Source organism: Diabrotica undecimpunctata, chromosome 7 (assembly GCF_040954645.1).
Source record: "Diabrotica undecimpunctata isolate CICGRU chromosome 7, icDiaUnde3, whole genome shotgun sequence".
In the NCBI taxonomy this organism is placed as follows: Eukaryota; Metazoa; Arthropoda; class Insecta; order Coleoptera; family Chrysomelidae; genus Diabrotica; species Diabrotica undecimpunctata.
The window spans coordinates 60,240,969-60,259,770 of record NC_092809.1 but is presented as its reverse complement, the minus strand read 5'-3'; the positions used below and the strand labels follow the sequence as shown (position 1 = coordinate 60,259,770).

At 31.2% G+C, this 18,802-nt stretch overlaps 1 protein-coding gene across 1 annotated transcript in view; it reads left to right on the top strand.

The window, feature by feature from the left end:
- The first annotated feature begins 569 nt into the window (after nucleotides 1–569).
- LOC140445404 (hemocyte protein-glutamine gamma-glutamyltransferase-like) overlaps nucleotides 570–18,802 on the top strand; it is a 60,025-nt gene continuing 41,792 nt past the window's right edge. The window contains exons 1-2 of the mRNA XM_072537406.1: nucleotides 570–725; nucleotides 14,270–14,492. Of these exons, the coding sequence (XP_072393507.1) occupies nucleotides 14,300–14,492 (193 nt within the window). The 5' untranslated portion in view covers nucleotides 570–725; nucleotides 14,270–14,299. The remainder of the gene's footprint in view (nucleotides 726–14,269; nucleotides 14,493–18,802) is intronic.

The window sequence follows — 18,802 nt, the reverse complement described above, 5'->3', positions numbered from 1 at the left end:
GAGAGGAACTCAAGGTGAGCATGTGAAAATTGACTCCCTTGTATGATTATTCCTTTTGTTGATTTTCCATTTGTGTAATTTTAAATATAGATGAAACTTTTGTTCAGTAGCAGTTTATATTCATGTCCATTTTCAGTTCTGTTGTCACTGTTGCTTTTCTCCTTAGGAATTGGTACTGTGTTAATTATTAAACTATCTTTTGCACATTTTTCTTTTATTATTTTATATTTGCTGCTTTTATGGTCTTTATAAGTACCATTTTCGTTCTTCTAGTATATTTTAAAATTATATTAGTAACAAGAACTTATTTAAAAAAGAAAAATAATCAGTTTACCCCAAAGGATAATGCCAATTATTACAAAATATAGTAAAAACGAGTTATAAAATGTATTAGCTGGCATTTTTTTAGGCATTAAGAATATTTCCTACATTAAAACAGTATCTTGGTTATTTTATCAAGAAAAATATAACTTTTATTAGCAAATTAAGACCAAAATCCTGCTCATTATCAAATCATATTAAATGTAGTCGTTTTAATCAAAGTACCTTTCAAACACGCATCAATGCTGCGGTTTTGCCACCGGATGCTTTCTGCTCGCAGGAAATAATTAAGTAAGAATATCTTGAATTTGATAACGCCTATCCTAAACCAAAACCTTTATTAATTAACAATTTTTTCTTTACTTGCCAAAAACGGCTAGTGGAGTGAAGGTGATTTTCCTAAGGTAAGAATATATCCTTGATCTTTTTAAAAATAATTATTAGATATAGTTTTGTTTTATGTTGGTCGATATATTACAGTTTATACGCAAAATATTCCAAGACTTCGCAATAACCAGGTATTTTCCCTTAATATATACCTATAATAGGAAAACCTATACGTTTGCTGCAGAAATTTCGGTGTTGTTTTTTAATTAATATTAACAATTTACTGTAAAACTTTTTTCGAATTATTTGCTTACCATTTAAAATGTATCTATTTATACTTAAATATAAACCTTTCATCTATTAAGAGACAGAAACCTTCAAAATGGCATAATCCAAAATTTTTAAATTAATTTTTCGCTCCAAAAAAGCATAATGTGACAAAATCATTAATTCTTTATAACTTTTATTGTTTATACTCTTTCTCATCGAGGGCACAATTAATATATTATATAAAATCTCTGAAATATTGTTTGTTATTTGGGTTATTCTCACCTAATGTTTTATTATTTTTTTAGTTGAGTCAGAGCGTAACTTATTTTATCTATAATGATTTTTGGAATTTCTTCCAATCTTATACGTACAAATTCTTTGTTGTTTAACTCTATTTGGTTTCTCTTTCTTTGTTCAATACATTTCTGTATAAAATTCTTCAATTTTTTTGGTCGTGTCTAAATTTTTCCTATTTTCAGTTTTCAAGTCAATAATTTGACATTTTCTCATAAACAGATTAATTCGATTTCCTTTTATAATATTTCTACCAAGTGTTCATGGAAAAATTGTAACTCATTTCTTATTGCGTTATTACTGTTTTCTTTACGTCTCTCCATTCTTGTGTCTCAATAGGACCTTATGGGAATATCATTTCTTTCCTATCTATATTCTTGTATAGAGACTGTTTCGTTTTTTATAGAACGCTGCTATTGTTTGATTTTTTTTGGGCAAAAACTGTTGGTAGCTTTGTGACAAATTAGGTATTGATTGATCTTTGTAGGGTCTAGATTTATCTCAATATCTTCTAATATTTTCTTATTTACTGTTGAACATATCATGTATCGATCTTCTGTATTTTTTTATTTAGAATATATATATATATATATATATATATATATATATATATATATATATATATATATATATATATATATATATATATATATATATATATATATATATATATATATATATATATATATATATATATATATATATATATATATATATATATATATATATATATATATCATCATCATCATCATCATGTGCAGCTTTATCAACCGTTTCCAATTACGGTGCAGCCTCCCTTATTTCAAAGTTATTCTATGTTCTTATTATTATTCGACGATGTCTTAGTTATACGTTGTTGTAATAATTTGCGCTCATTTGCGCCCATATTTTTCTATTTTGTGCTATTCGAGACCACGTTGTTCCTGTTAATTTTCTAATATCATAATCCCATCTGAGATTTGGGCGCCTCTTTGGTCTCTTAGCGTTCCTGGGGTACCACATAGTTGTTCTAGTGGTCCATCTGTTATCTGTTCTTCTTGCCATATGTCCTGCCCATTGCCATTTCAGGGATTTTATTCTTTGGATTACATCAGTCACCTGGGTTTGCCTCCGTATCCATTCAATTCTTTTACGATCCCTCTTTGTTATCCCTAGCATACATCTTTCCATTGCTCTTTGAGTTACTTGGAGTTTCGACGTTATTTCTCTCTTTAATATCCAAGTTTCACATCCATATGTCAAGACGGGTAATATGCATTGATCAAATACTCTCTTCTTGAGGTATAGTGGCATTTTGGACTTGAAGACTATGGAATTTCGTCCGAATGCTGACCACGCTTGTTTTATTCGTCTGTTGATTTCCGGAATATATATATATATATATATATATATATATATATATATATATATATATATATATATATGAATTTTATGAATACAATTACAATTATTAGGTGTATCCACCATTTTGTTGTGTGTTCAGATTAGTTCAATGGGGTTAAGTTCGCAATGATAAGGTATATATAAGGATAAGGATTTGGATTCCTCATGAAAAAATAAGTAACTTTTATTCGAGACAATTTTTCAAATTGTTGATAGATAGCGCTATAATCGAAAAAAAAAACGGTTTGTCTTGATACTCTAGGAAAATTATAAAAACGATGTAATATCTCTAGAAATACACTGCTAAATGAAACATCAAAAACACGTTTTTAATATTATTCAAAAAATTATTGGAAGATACCAAACAGGACCTCCACCCCCACCCACTGAGAGTGGAGTGAGGAGCAAATGTAAAATTTGAAATAGAAACTCCCATGGTGTTTTTCGTTTAAGATTTTAAAGTTACGCTTACCCCATCAGCAAGGGTGGAGGGGGGTCGTGTTTGGTGTTATTCTTGGTTTTTTATTTTGCAGTTTATTTCTAGAGATATTATACCGTTTCTATAATTTTCCTATGGTATCAGGATAAATCGTATGTTTCCGATTATAGCAGCATCTACCACTAATTCGAAAAAATGTCAGGAATAAAAGTTACTTACTTTGACGTAAGGAATCCGAATCCGCCATAAAAAAAATGAAAGTTCTCCCAGAGACTAGTTATGAAGGCCGTGTTTGGTGTCTTCCGATAGATTTGTACATTGGTGTAGTACAGTGGCGTAGCTAGCCCCACGGGGGCCCCGTACCAAAGTTTGTCGCGGGACGACGTTCCACGACTGCTATGGGATAGTGCTAAAAAAATGTTCAGCAAAAGAAGCAAAAACGCTTGTATTGAACAAAACATTTATTAAATATAGTTATAAAGTAAACAAATATAATTAAAAATGCAAATGCTCCTGTGAGCCAATAATATGTTAGCCAAACAATTTAAAAATTTTCTCGCCTTTTGTTCGGAAAACTTATTTATTAAAGCGTCCATAGCTGAAAAAGATTTAAATTTCTCTATATTTTCGGTTTCTGTAGACAGTACCGACAAGTCTGATAGTCGTTCCTGTCTCATAGAAGGAAGGGTTAAAAATAGAAAAAGGCTTATTTACACTGAATGCAAGGTTATTATTTTTTATCATTAATAATTCTGTTTTTTAACAGATTGAATTTTCTGAATTACAGTTTACAAGCAGATTTTTAAAGCAAGTAACTGTTCATAAAGATTAAATATATTTATCGTATTTAACAGTCAGTCGTTCGACTTGCTTTTTATAATTTCATTTGGATAAAAGTTTCTTAGGTTGTAATACTTCAAATTTATTACTCAAGTCATAGAAACTTTGAAACCTTTGTTTGGTTTGAGAAATTAATATATCTAATAAGCAATTATTTATATATATATATATATATATATATATATATATATATATATTAAACTTAGAGCTAAGATTAATACTATTATCAAAATTAATATTAAACTCACCGGTCTTCTGGGTTAAACCGCGTCGATATCCATTTTGCCGAGCTTTCGACATCCTCTCTGATGTCTTCTTCAGGGCTTCCGAGGTCTCAGTCTCCCGAGACCCCAGACACTACTACACTCACTAGTCACTTCTAGTTCACTCACTAGTTCACTACTACGACTCAGTCGTAGCTGGACTCGTATTCTGCTTAAATACTTTCTGTAGGTGTGCCCCTAAATGCTCACAATACTATTCTTTCCGACCATTCGCGTTCGTATTAAGACACTTAGAGTTTTTAGAACAGTTTTTCTTGCCTATGCATATGCAATGCAGCCATAGTCCAGTTTAGATCGAATTAAAGATTTTTCTACTGATAACATAGTGTCTTGAGCGGACCCCCACTTCTTATTTGACAGTGTTTTTAAAAGGTTCAGTCTTAAGTTGCAAGTTAAATTTAACTGTTTTATATGCTCTTTCCATGACAGTTTGTTGTCCAAATGCATTCCTAAGAATTTTATATGAGAACAGAAGGCTATTGATTCTCCATAAAAAGTAATATTTTTGTTGATATCTGTATTTGTTTTTGAGAAAATAATGCCTTTGGTTTTGGAAGTAGAAAGTTCAAAGCCAGTGTTTAAAGACCAAGTATCTAATTTATTTACGGAACATTCTAAAGTTCTCATTATGGTTCTAATATCTTTTCCTTTTACAAAAATTATTAAGTCATCCGCATATAGTCTTGCTCGTATAATCTACGTAGTAATGTTTAATTGTTAAGACAATTTGTTGTTAAGATAATTTGTAAAAACAAAATATGCTCAGAAAAAAATATAAATATTTTTGTCTTTATGCCATTATTATAAAAATATATTTACTAAATTTAGAAAATATAATTTAAGTTAGTTTTGCGGGACAGCCGGACGGAACAAGAGCCTGTACCGCGTCCCGGAGTCTTGCGTGAAACCCTATAGCATATTAAGAAAATAGCATTAAAAAAAATCATTTCAAAACATTAAATCCTCAGCCAAATTGAGATTTTTATCAGGTAATTAAACATAACCATATTAGGTACATGTACGTCAGCAGACAAAAGAGAACACAACTCTTCGAATTTAGATTCAATGGATATCAAGATAAGATTATCCCAACGAAATTATTTAATCAACTTCATCACTCATACGTATTAAAACAAATTAAAAAAATTTATGAATATGATCAGTAGCTGACAAAAAAAGAAAATGTGAAAAACGTGTTTTAGGAATAAAGCAGCAGAAATAGCGGTTTTAGATCATGTTAATTTTTAAACTACCTAAAGTACCAAAAAGTAGCTCGAGATAACTCAAGTAATCCAAACTTTCTATTTCTATTTAATATTTGTTTTCGAATGAATGTTTTTTTTCTAAATGGTACTGTAAATTGACACAATTGCCGTTATTGGGATGATGAAAATCTTATAGCTTTCCACGAAACACATACCCAACAGTCGTTGAAATTAAATGTATGGTCCGGAATTTATAAAGATGGTACTATTAGCTCATTATTTTTCCAACAGAATTTGAACGAAGAGGTTTTATTGAATAGCCAGCAAGATCCTCTGACATAACTCCAATGGACTTCTTTCTATGGGGCTATGGTCTAGTAACCCAGAAATACTTCAAAATGTTCGACGTAATTTCGAACACCGACTTTATAATTGTATGGACGTTGGTGAATATTATTTGGAACATTTAATTAAATAATTATAGCTGATGCTTAAACTGTTTTGAATTATAAATTTATTAATTTTAAATTAAGTTCATTTTATTTACGTTAAATTTAATAAAGCTTTCTTATCATGTTGTAAATTTCATTTTAATGTATGTTGTGATGTGATGGCAAAAATTTTAAATTTACAATAGCAAAACATAGCCGTAACTTTTAGCATTTAACATTTTCATAAAATCCAATTAATATTATCAAATATAAGGGCGGACTTTAGTCATATTATTTATTACAATATACTCTCATTTTTAAATCAAGAAGACATCTTAAGCTTATACCTACTAGAATTATTATTAAAAACAGTTATAATACATTTTTTATTTTTACAAATAAAGGGCAATGATCCTATATACCCGATAACTTATCAAACAATAACAAATTCTTAAAATCAAATTCACAAACTATTGATATTTCTAATCACAATTAAAATCAAAAGTTTACCAATATCGATAATAATATTAAGAAAGGTCATAGCCTTCCTGTGTCAAAAATTTAGATAAAGTATTATTTGTTAATTAAAACTACAACTTTTTGAATAGAGCAATAAAACGCTCTAACGCTTTTATTATTTTGGCGCTCTATTCCTTTTATTAAAATTGTCTTATCAGCTGAGAGTTGGTTGCACTAAGTCGGAACTTAGATTGTAGTAAAAGTTTCTCGAGCAATTGTTGTTATAACTAGAATTTCGATATGCTATAGCTAAAAAATTAATGGACAATCAGGAAAAATTGTAGTAGAGAAAATCGATGTTATAAGTTCTTGTTTTTAGCTTTCTAGTTTAGTATATCATGTCTACAGCAAAAGTGAATAGAAAAAATTATTTGCAAATAAATTAAATATACTTGTGATTCATCACAACTAACAATCTTTTTGCTACAGGTGCCGGCTTCTCTAATTACATTTCTCTACAAGTTTGTAACTTAGATCATACCAATATCAATACCATTGATACAGACATGTCCTGTCTAAGCGTTTCCCATCAAATTTTTGGTTTTACTTTATCTGTTACTTCCAAGAACAACTTACCTTTTTTGTCACACCACTCATCCATCTATTCCTTTCATTTCCGACAGATACGTTCTGTTATGTTTATTACCTTCCAATTGTAATTGTTTTTGATCTACCTTGTATAAAGCTGAATTTCGAATATTTCAGTTAACTTTTCTTTTCTAATTATTCCATCTATTTCCTTGCCACACTTAATATAGTTTTTTCTTTTCCTTCATTTCTTATTGAACTTCATTTGACCACCACCAGGTCTCTTTATTCTCAAACTTCTTTCCTGAGGTCTGAGGTTTTTCCAAGTATTGGCAGAGTTTTAATAATACTGATCATATTTCTCCAGATTGTATTAGGATTTCTTTTATGTTCCATCTAATTATTTTTGTTAATTTTGCTTTGAATAAACCTTCTTTCTCTTATTCTCATTTTCTAAATCTCCAGCATCATTTCTACTTCCAAAGTCTAGTCCTCCAGGTATTACTTCCGGACGAACTTGAGGAACATTAATACAAACAACATTCGACACTTTCTAATCGAGTACAAATTTCACTGACATTATTTTATCATTCGTTCTTACAATTTTTACGTTATCTTTCATTTCTCTATTAGCAATTATACCAACTCCCTTCCTAGTGTTACTTTCGCCTACAAACCACAATTTGCATCGTTCACTTAGTTCTTTCGTCCTTTGCCTTTTTACCTCTTTTCTTGGATGCAAGCAATTTTTTAAAGTCTTTAAAGCGCTTTCCATACTGTTACTAATAAAGCTTTTAAGATTTTAACACGCTATTCTTATTTGTCTAAGCTGTAATGGTGTACTCACTGAAATAGTTTTCACCAGGAAATCCTATCGGTTGCTCTGCTTGCTTCCGGAATATTTTACCTTAGGCGATGCCATCATTTGAGTATTTTTTATGTTGGAGAAGGTTTTTTAACGCTTATGACCGAAGAGGTTTTGGGACATTTGCCTTTTCTATCAGCATTATTTTCTGCACAATTTGGTCAACATACTAACAATGCAACCAAAGTACAGTAGTATTACACCACGCCCGCTTACATTTTTCTGATCCAATCTATAGAATCCCTACTGGAAGGACTGTCCTGTTAGTTAATGTATTACTGCCGTTAATCAGATACTGTAAGACAAAATTTTTGCAAAGCCTCATAACAGTCGATGTTGGTACTCGTCAGAAGTATGATTTTTTTCTGTCCTACAATATATTTTGAAATGATACGTGTCCCCTTGTTCAAGACACAGTTTGAAAAATTTTACCCCAAACTTGTGTCTTTTGTTTTTTATATAATGTAGAAAACTAAGACGTCCTCGAAAGAGCACGAGGGTTTCGTTTATGCGACGCAAACATTACGTTGATTACTGCGTTTTGATTACTGCGTCCATAAACAGGAAAAAAGTTAATAGGCTGGTTAACATACGTAAATAAGGTATTATCAATTATATTTAACCCTTGTTCGAAAATATTAAAATGTTTTAAATTATCCCCGGTTACCTCATTTCAGTTCAACACTGTAGAAGCACTAGGTATTTCATCACCTGTACCACTATCCCATTAAAATGTTCTAATAACACTTTTAATTGTTTCATCGATTAGATTTGTATGACCGCTAACCGAATTAGTTTCCATGTCGTCAACATGATTTTCTTGTTCAACACTTTTGATTTGTATTTCAAATGATGTACTTGGTTGATTTATGTCATGAGAGTTATTATAAGAATTGAGCATTTTTTTTCATCTTTTTTTGAACGGAAGATGAAAAATAATTAGATGATTTGGAAGAATCAGTACTTTTATATAACTTTTCGATGAATACTCAAATATCTCTTTATGTGGCAACATATTATCCATTAGTTCTTATAGTTTTCTTTGATAGTTTTCATAATCACTCATTTTCCTCGTAAGCGTACCATTTTACTGGTACGCTTACTACGACAACAAGTCGATCCAAACTTAACAATATACTTATTAAGGCGGCATCAGACAGCTCGTGTAATGGCTCTCTTTGTTGTTTCACGTCGGTAAATGGGAACAGAAAATATATTCAGTGAACAAGAGGGAGACCACCCCATGTTAGTGTGAAACTGATATATATATATATATATAACTACGTTTCTACTACTACTACTAAATAAGTTTTGATAACTACCGCAATGAAGCGTGTCCGTCGAGATCAGGGTTTAGGTTATTTTTATCTATTATACCAGTGTTGCTATTAAAAATTTTACTTTTTTATTTTTTAAAAGTTGGGTAATTTATACAATGATAAAAATTCCAACACCACTTCGTTAGATCAACTTATAGTAAAATTACCACGGCACTGACCGCACCTGTCCCTAGTTATGTTAGAAGGTTTTATGGGGTAAGTACGTGCTATAAATCAGCTTGCAAATTCCATTAAACTGTATTAATTTACCGAAAAACAATGGGAGTTGAAGTCCATAAATAGACATTTTTCACCTATCACAGTGTTTGTAAATCACAAATATTGTGGATAAAAACGGTTTTCCACGGTGGGTTGGTTCACGTTTTTATATTTTGTCTTTTTCTATTATGTATTTTCTATTTCCCTTTGCCGATGTAGAACACTAGTCCACGCTCTGTCAGATCGCATCTTTAGACTCAACCGTACCGCAATATGCAGGTTAGACCACGGGGATCTGTGATAAAACGACTAAATTTGATTGTGAGAGTTGGCATTCAGATTTTTGCAGAAATAGTTAGGTGATAACTTTAGTAATAATAATTACCTCATCCTTACTCTCAAATAGGTGAGCAACATTAATAAAAAAATTATTTAAAATATTTAAAAATTACTAAAAAAATATACTTTTTTCTACTTTCCTTGCATATAACTTGCTAAATCAATTCATTTTGGAGCAAAGTCGTAATGAAATAAAATATCGACAGTTTAATTTTCTGTAAGATAGGCTAGTTAAAAATGTTTTAGTTTATTGCCCTTGCTGCAAAATAGCAATAAATACAAAAAAGGGGAAGAAATAAGCCTTTTCTTATTCAATGTTTTTCAACCACTTATATTGCACTTAAGACCTTCATAATTCGTCTTTAAAATCTTAAGAACTAAAAAATAAAATAGCACACCTAATTTCATTATAATCGATTTAATAGATTTCGTATAATATATTTACAATCTAATTTTTTTTTAAATTAATTTTTTTAAAATCTTACACAACAAAAACTAGACCTTATAGGAGTTTGCCAATTTTTTAATTATAAAAATGCACTTAACCTATCTAACGTACTTTATGGAATTGAAATCTAATTATTTGTACAGTCTTAGGAATGTTTTAAAATTATAAACAATTTTTTGGCTCATAAACAAATAGAATATCTCGGTAACTATTCGCTTAAAATTTAGGAAACGGCTTTAGAAAAAATTTGGCAGGACGTTTCTTATAAAACAAAAAAGTTGAATTAGTAGTTGTGGTTTCTAAGATACAACACGTCAAATTTGACCGGCATTTGCGGTAAACTTAGGAATAATATGGTGATAATTTTTAAACCATTACCTTTTACTTCAAAGCTCTTTCTCGATAAAAATTTACATATCTTCAAGATATTTATAACATATATTATAATAATAAAAACCATTGGTGAAAAATACCACACAAATTACGTTGAAGAAAATTGAATTTCGAATATCAAAATTGGTAAACCTACGTAAAAAAATGCTTTATTCGTATTTTCTTCATTTTTCTAATCCGATGTAAATGGAACCGAGCCGTCTAAAAAACGCCGGAGATGCTTGGCTTTTGTTACAAATAAATTTATTTATACAGTCATCAGAGACGAAAATACCACTGAACATCTAAAATTCATACTAACTTATGGAACAAGCTGAATTTTTCTGAGCATGTTAATTTTTGGAACATCAAAAAATATGCAAGGAGTTCGGTTCTGCATCGATAACTATAATGTTGTGCTCCAAATATTTTTAACATTAACAAATTTTAATGTAAGTTATAATTTGTGAATCTTAGTGATATATTGAAATAAACTTATACAAACTCTTTACATAATATCCAGTTAAATTAGCATTAAAGTCAGCAAATTGCAATTATTTGTTATTGTTGTCAATAAACAAATCCAGTCTTACCAGCAAATAACCGCTTTTAGTAAAGACTGATATATGTACCTGGAATCACATATGGAATCACATCACAGTCCTACAATACAAACCATCAAAATCAAATAAACACATCACAGTCATACTCTTGCAGCGTCGAGAGTGCAATTTCCTTTAAAGTCCCAAGCAATTATCTTTAGTGCCTTAGAAAATACCAAACGTCAAGACTACGTTCTTACACTTGGAAATATAATTCAACCGAAAAATATAATCTTCTCTTCTAGATTATCTAATAATCGCATATGTATGTATTTATCCAATAAACAAATAGTGGACGATTTTATGAATAATCATGGTCAAATAGAAATACAAGGTGAAATTGTCAGAGCAAGAAGGTTAGTTACACCAACGGAACGACTTTTGCTCTCCGGCGTATGTCCTTCAATACCGCACGACTTGCTAATCAACGAGTTACAAAAAATTGGCATAGTTCCTGTCTCCCCCATGACCTTCCTCAAAATAAGTGCTTCTATTCCTGAGTACAATCACATCCTTAGTTTTCGAAGACAAATCTATATCAGTCCTCACAATCTAACACTACCAGAGTCATTTACTCTTGTTTTTGACAACACGACATATAGAATATTCATTTCTCAAGACAGTTTAGTTTGCTTTAGATACAAGAAGCCAGGACACATCGCTTCACAGTGCTTCAAACCACTAGCTCAACTAAACCCCAACCAAAACAATGAAGCATCGGTATCCAGCGCAACAAATATATCCTTGCAAGCATCCAATGACACAAACCCTTCTCATTGTGAACAGATGTCTATTTCTAATATCCCGGAGATACCGAACAAAGTAGATGCATCAAATAAGGACAGTCACATAATTAATCAAGCAAAAAGAAACTTTGATGAAATTATTTCACTTGAAGCAGATCCAGCTTCAAAAGAATGTAACATTTTTCCACCACCTAAAGTCCAAGCAAAATCTAAAAAAGCTAAAATTAGTTCAGTAAGCACTTCTGAATGCTCATTTTCTCTCTTACTTGACCCTGCTAAAAACTTCATAGAAAATCACCCTCTACCTTTCCCTCTAAACGTTGATCAACTTAACATGCTCCTAATAAATATCACGGGGTCAACAGATCCTATAACCACAATTCAAGAATATACCACAGACCTACCAGCTTTGTCCCATATGCTCAGTCAAGTTTATCCCCATTTAAAGGAAAGATCCATAAAACGTAAATTCACGTCCATAAGGAAAAAAATCCATAATTATCTTAACAGTGAGGCATCGGAAGCGGAAAGTGACACATCTCAGTTAAGCCAACATTAAATTCAAGTCTCTACTTCAGTGGAATATTGATGGTTTTTTCCATCGCCTTGGTATGGTAACCCCTAATGACACTTTTCAATTTAAACTTCCTCTAAATTCCAGCATCTATACTGCAGATCTATTTGGTTTGCTCAAAGCCATCAAGCAAGTAAATATTAAAAACATCCCTTGTCTAGTCCTTTCTGACTCTCTCAGCGCAGTCAAAGGTATGCAAAATGTATACCCTAAACACCCCATTGAGAAAATTATCAGGGCCGAATTAATGAAAGCTCAAGAAAATTTCAGAAGAGTCCACTTCCTATGGATATCATCTCATATAGGCATACAAGGAAATGAAGAAGCAGATACTAGTGCGCGTAACGCTATCACCAGTGATGCATCAGAAACAGAGTGTCGGAGTATCGCAGGCGATCCAAAAGTTTATTTCAAAAATAAGGTGTTAAGTGTGTGGAATCGGGAGTGGAATGACTCTAGTTCGAAACTCGGAACCATCAAAGGTGATATTTTTTCATGGAAGTCCATAGCCAGAAGTAGACGATGCCAAACTATTATTACATGTCTACGACTTGGACACTGTAGGTATACTCATGCCTATCTCTTCTCAAATAGTAAACCTCCAAAATGCGAAACATGCAATAGAGTAGACAGTATAAAGCACTTCTTGATAGACTGTCCTAAATATGTAAATCAAAGACAGTCTTACAATTTGCCAAATAACCTGAAAGCACTCCTCAATAAAAGTTTAGTTACGAACAATTTATTAGGTTACTTAAAACGTATAAATATGTTACACAAAATTTAACTTAATTAATTGTTACAAGTGTTCAATTGTTCACAAATTGTAATTAATTGTTACAATGATTGATTGTTACAAATGTTAAATTTAAATAACCTTTGGGTGGATGCGACTTTGTTTCTTTAAATAATAAAAAAAAATATGCAAAAAAGTATATTATTCCCACCTCCTCCAGACTAGCCCCTAAAACCATCCCCCTCGTAGCGAAAAAACGGAAAAAATCAATTTACTAAGAATCAATACGTCTGTACGTCGTAGAAAAGAATATTTCAAATAAAAAAGCTGAGACAATTTTATACAAAAATGTTTATTAGCACTTTTTGTGTAAAATAAAACGTTCTCTCAAAATATCTCTTGAAGTAACGGTGTCCTATCGACAAAAATTCAAAAATTCTTTCAAAGGTGAATAGTGGAGCTTTCTTTTACGATTTTTATATTTTGTCGCAATTAAAGTCAGTTTCTATAAAACTGTTAAATAAATAAACCTTACCTGTTTTGTGCAATTTTTTACGATTCTCATGTGATCATTAAAATGTACTTATCACATTTTCATTAAATGGTCACTATGTAATTTTCATTGTAAAAGCCAAGTCTTCAGAACCTATGGCATGAAATTTCGGTTTTGATTTTTGGCAACAAATGTGAGGCGTTTGAAATATGCCTAAAAAATTCCGAATTTAAACTTTCACATTACAAATTAAAATTGATGTCGTGGCGTGCGTAGCCGCGTCTCTTCAAGCGATATTTTTTAGAGAACGGTTTATTTTACACAAAAAGTGCTAATAAACTTTTCGACAAAATATTTCTATGACGCACAGATACTTAGTAAATCGAATTTTTTCGTTTTTTTTTTTTCATTTAACATATTTAGAAATCATTCTCCATTTTCTAGTTAAGGCACGTGTGCATCGCAAGGCCTTAACTTGAAAATTTTATTTATTAGGTTGCGCGATGCACACATTCCTCGCATTTCAAAATCACGTGTAGGAACAAATTTTAAGGTATTAGGTATTTAAAAATATATTTTTACTGCATATTTATGAGTTGTAAACAAAAAAGTCAATTGACTTATTGAATAGGTATAAATTGTTAAATACGACAACATAGATGATATGTTTACTATTATTTTTTTACTAATAATTTTTGTGTTTATTTTTCTGTAGATCTAATATTTAAACAACAACCCATCCAAGATGTCTTTGGAAACGGAAATGTTTTACATGTACCCCAAGGAGAACTCAAAACTTCACAAAACTGATCAGTATGAATTGGTTGATGAGGAAGACGTTCCAGTACTTCGTAGAGGACAAAAGTTTACTGTAGCGTTAAAGTTTAACAGAGATTATGATCCCAAGTCCGATATGATTAGAATCTCGTTTAACTTTGGTAATTATACTTTTTATTTGATATAAATGTTAGTCAGATATTGTTAATATTCAGTTAATAATACTGAGTGTCATAAAAATATTGGTCATACAACATAACACGAATAAAATGAAAATAAGTCGATTTGGCCTGACTTACTTATATGTAAAAGTTTACCCAGAAAATGTTACGCGGTGATTAAATTAGAAATTAAAACCGACTTTTTTATTATTGCTCCAAAACGGTTTAAAACTATTTTATGAAAATTTTAGGACGTCAATAGAATTAAATAATTATTTTATAACTTTTTTATCTTTTAGTATTTGTTTGTAAATTATTAATTTAGAATGTCAATTTAAAATATTACAATATTAATGGGTTATATATATATTATATTTTCAAAAAATCGATTTGTTTTTTATTCCATATGAAAGTATAGTACTTGAATTGTATTTACACCAAATTTGAAATATATTCAACTAATATTACCGGAGTTATAGAGATTTTAATTCAGCACGATTTCTCGAGAACGCATCGACCGATATTGCTGAAACTTTGCTATGCACAATTCATGTTTATAGTATTGTTTCGTGATTGTACAAAGAGATTTCAATTGGTCGACTCATTCTTCTTTTATACGAAAAAAATATTTTAAAAACGATGAGAATCGGGAACAATCCTAAAAAATATGAGACGAACATTCATTAAAACTTTCACTTTCATTAAAATGCGTTTAGTTTTTAAATTGAGGGTGCATGTACCGAGCGCACGGTATACAAATCTCTATAACTCCGGTAATATTTCTCGAAGTTACCTCAAATTTGGTGTAAATAGTATATTGCTCTGGAAGTACTATATTTTTATATGGAATAAAAAAAATGCAGGACCTATTTAACCCCTTAATTTTCACAAATATGAAGTTTATTATTCGAGTAGGCAAATTGTTGTTGTGTTCTACACAAAAGCTACATTTTCGAGCTACAATGTCGAAAAAATGTTTCCATTTGCTTCAGCAAGCAATCAGATTTGATGATCATAACACAGACATGAAAGGTCGACGAAATGCTGGTAGCTTTTAGAGGACGTTGTTGCTTCCGTCAGTAAATCAGTAACAAACCAGCGAAGAATGGAATAAAAGTCTACGCTCTTACTGATGCAAGGGCCTTTTAGGTTGAAAATATGGAAATTTATTGTGAAAAGCAACCTCTAGGACGTAACCAATTATCGAATCATACATCCAGCTTCATAAAAAGACATAAAACCTATAGACAAATCAGGGAGGAATATAACCGCTGATAATTATTACAGTTCAGTTGACGAGGATGACAAAATGGAAGCAGAAGAGAGTATTCTGTTACTAGATTTAGTAACCGTTGGCTATTTACTCCGTGTTGCAGTTTGCTAAATATATGTAGCAACCATCAACTCTCAAATTATATACAAAACCAATACAAGCATACTTGTAGCAAAGCCTCATTTTATTATATCACTGGTAAATGAGCTAATAAAACCGCTTGTGATGAAAAGAGCTTCTTTGACAAACCTTTCAATTTCTCTTCGGTAAAAGATTAGCGCAATTAACGGAACGAAAAACAACGTTACCAAAATTTCACAAAATATACAGACTAACCCAAGGTGTAGTTTCTGTTCAATACGAAAAAACAGATTCACAAGAATAAATGTGATCGATGTCAAACGTCATTGTTTAAAGAACACACATCCGGAACGGTGTTCATTTGTCAAGAGGTAAAACCTGTGAGGAAAATTAAACTATTGAAAAATGTCAAAAAATTATTGTTTATTCATTTTATTAGTTTATGAGTACGAGATTTGTGAAAGATGATTTATTTCATGGAAATAACGTGTGTGGAATAATTAAGAAACTGAATTTTAGAAACTTCGAATGCATTTTGACAGACATTTAATTTTTCAAAATAGTCGATATTCATTGTTGAAACGATGTAGAATGTATAATGACGGAAGCCATTTTGAACACATTTTAAATTAAATTATTATTCAAAACTTGAAGGAGTCCATTTTAAATAGGTCAAAATAAATAAGAATAAGACTTACTCACAATCAATTTATTCTACCACCAACAATGGTAGAACAAATGGTTAGTGGTAGAATAAATTGATTGTAAGTCTTATTCTTATTTCTTTTTACCTATTTCAAATTATTATTTTTTCTATTCCTAATTGAAAGTTAATAATAAACTTAATATTTGTAAAAATATAATATTGCATGTAAAAAGTGGCTGTATCTTCTAAATTAATGATCTTACAAACAAATACTACTTTAATCTTATGTACTATACAAAAGTTGGATAACCAACAGAGATATACATCCATCGAAAATAATCGACGTAAGATGCCTCAAGTCAGCAGATGTAGGTAGCGACCATAGCCTAATATTATGTAAAATAAGGATTATCCTGAAATACTTTCCACCCAAGAGAAAGGCGCCAACACAAACAAAAATCAAAGTCGAATGACTAAATACGGCATCCATGGAATACTTATATAGAAATAGAATGAAATATTAGAAAACGATAACATCGAGGAAAGCTGGGAAAAACTCAAAAATAACATAATTAACGCAAGCTCTGGTAAAATTCAAATTGTCTAAGTTATATGGACCAAGAGGACTTTCCATCAAATGGTGGCAATTTGAATCTCATATTATGTGTCGTTTCGTCTCTAGGTGATTCTTTTTTACTACCGGATCTAAGGCTATTGTATTAACTGGTGGTAGCACTTTTGTGTTAGTTATCATGGTCTCTAATTGTTTGATCTTCTCTTCTACGTCTTCTATCTTGTCGTTTACATTTTTCTGTATCTTATCAAATGTTCTTGAGACTTCTTCAAATTTCTCATTGTTTTGATTACATACTTCGTCGAATCTTCTAGACATATTTTCGAATTTTTCGTCGTTTTGTCTAGCTGTTTCTTTAATAATTTGAGAAGTTTCTTCGATCATTTGAGACGTTTCATCGAATCTTTTGGAAACAGTCTCGAATTTATCGTCAGTTTTTTTAGAAGTTTCTTCTATCATTTGAGAGACGTTTTCAAATTTCTTATCATTTTTTCTGGAACTCTCTTCGATCTTCATTAAAACTGCTTCTTCTGCTGACTGAAAATGGAATGTCTCTGGGTCTTCTCCATTATTGTTGAGAACAGTCTTCAGTCGTTCTTGGAGTATCTTTTTGGACCCGCTGCAGTCTTCATCGCGTTCTTCCAGTTGCTCACGCAACTGTTTTACTAAAAGTTGTACTAGCAGCATCTTTGGTCAGGCACACACGTTATTTTTGAATGTTCTTTCGTACAAAGATCACTACCGAATTACGCGGATGTTCCCGACGAACAATACTTTTCAAAAGTTCAAAAGTCTTTTTCAAAGGTCACTGCTGAATTTATTTTTTTTACTCACACCGTAACACTAACTGTAGCGAGATTAAATAAAACGAGCGGTTCGAATTTATCTAAACATATTTATTTATAACTTTACAGTTCGGTAGTATCTTAACAACTAAACTTACTTCTAACATTGTTACCTATATATACCAAAAGTATTATGTTCGAGAATATTCTGACCTCTAATTCGCCTACGTGACCGGTTATTGACCGAGAGCATGTTCGTAACAGTATGCTGCACTAATTTAATATAACCGCCAGAAAATTGAACATGTTAAGTTCTCCAAAAAAGGAAAAATGCCCGGTTACAACAACAAATTTGCTAAGATGTAAATTTAAGCTGGAAGGTCAGATAATAGAACAAGTGATGGAGTTTAAATATCTAGGCATCACATTATCTAGCTACGGAAAGCTCCAAACTGATGTGGAAGATCAAGTAAATAGAGCAAACAGAGCCGCAGGCTGCCTAAATGAAACAATATGGAGAAATAAAAATATCGGTAAAGAAACGAAAGGCAGAATTTACAAAACAGTCATGAGACCAATAATGACATACGCGGCGGAAACAAGAGCTGGCAGAGAGAGGACAAAAAGGTTAAAAACAGCAGAGGTAAAAAAAAACTTAGAAAAATTGATGGTAAGACTCAATGGAACAGAGCTAGAAGTACAGATATACGACGTAGATGCAAGATGGAGAACATCAAGAACTGGGTAAGAAATAGAAGATAGAATAGAACGATTATATAAGCCGAATGACAACAAAGAGAGTAGTAAAGACTGCAAGAGACGGTTGCCCAATAGGATGATTACGAAAATGATGGAACGACAACTTACTGGAGACACATTGAAAAACAGACAGGGTCATGTCTATATAAAAAGAATAATAAGAAGAAATTTGGGATAGGGAAGGTTTGAAGA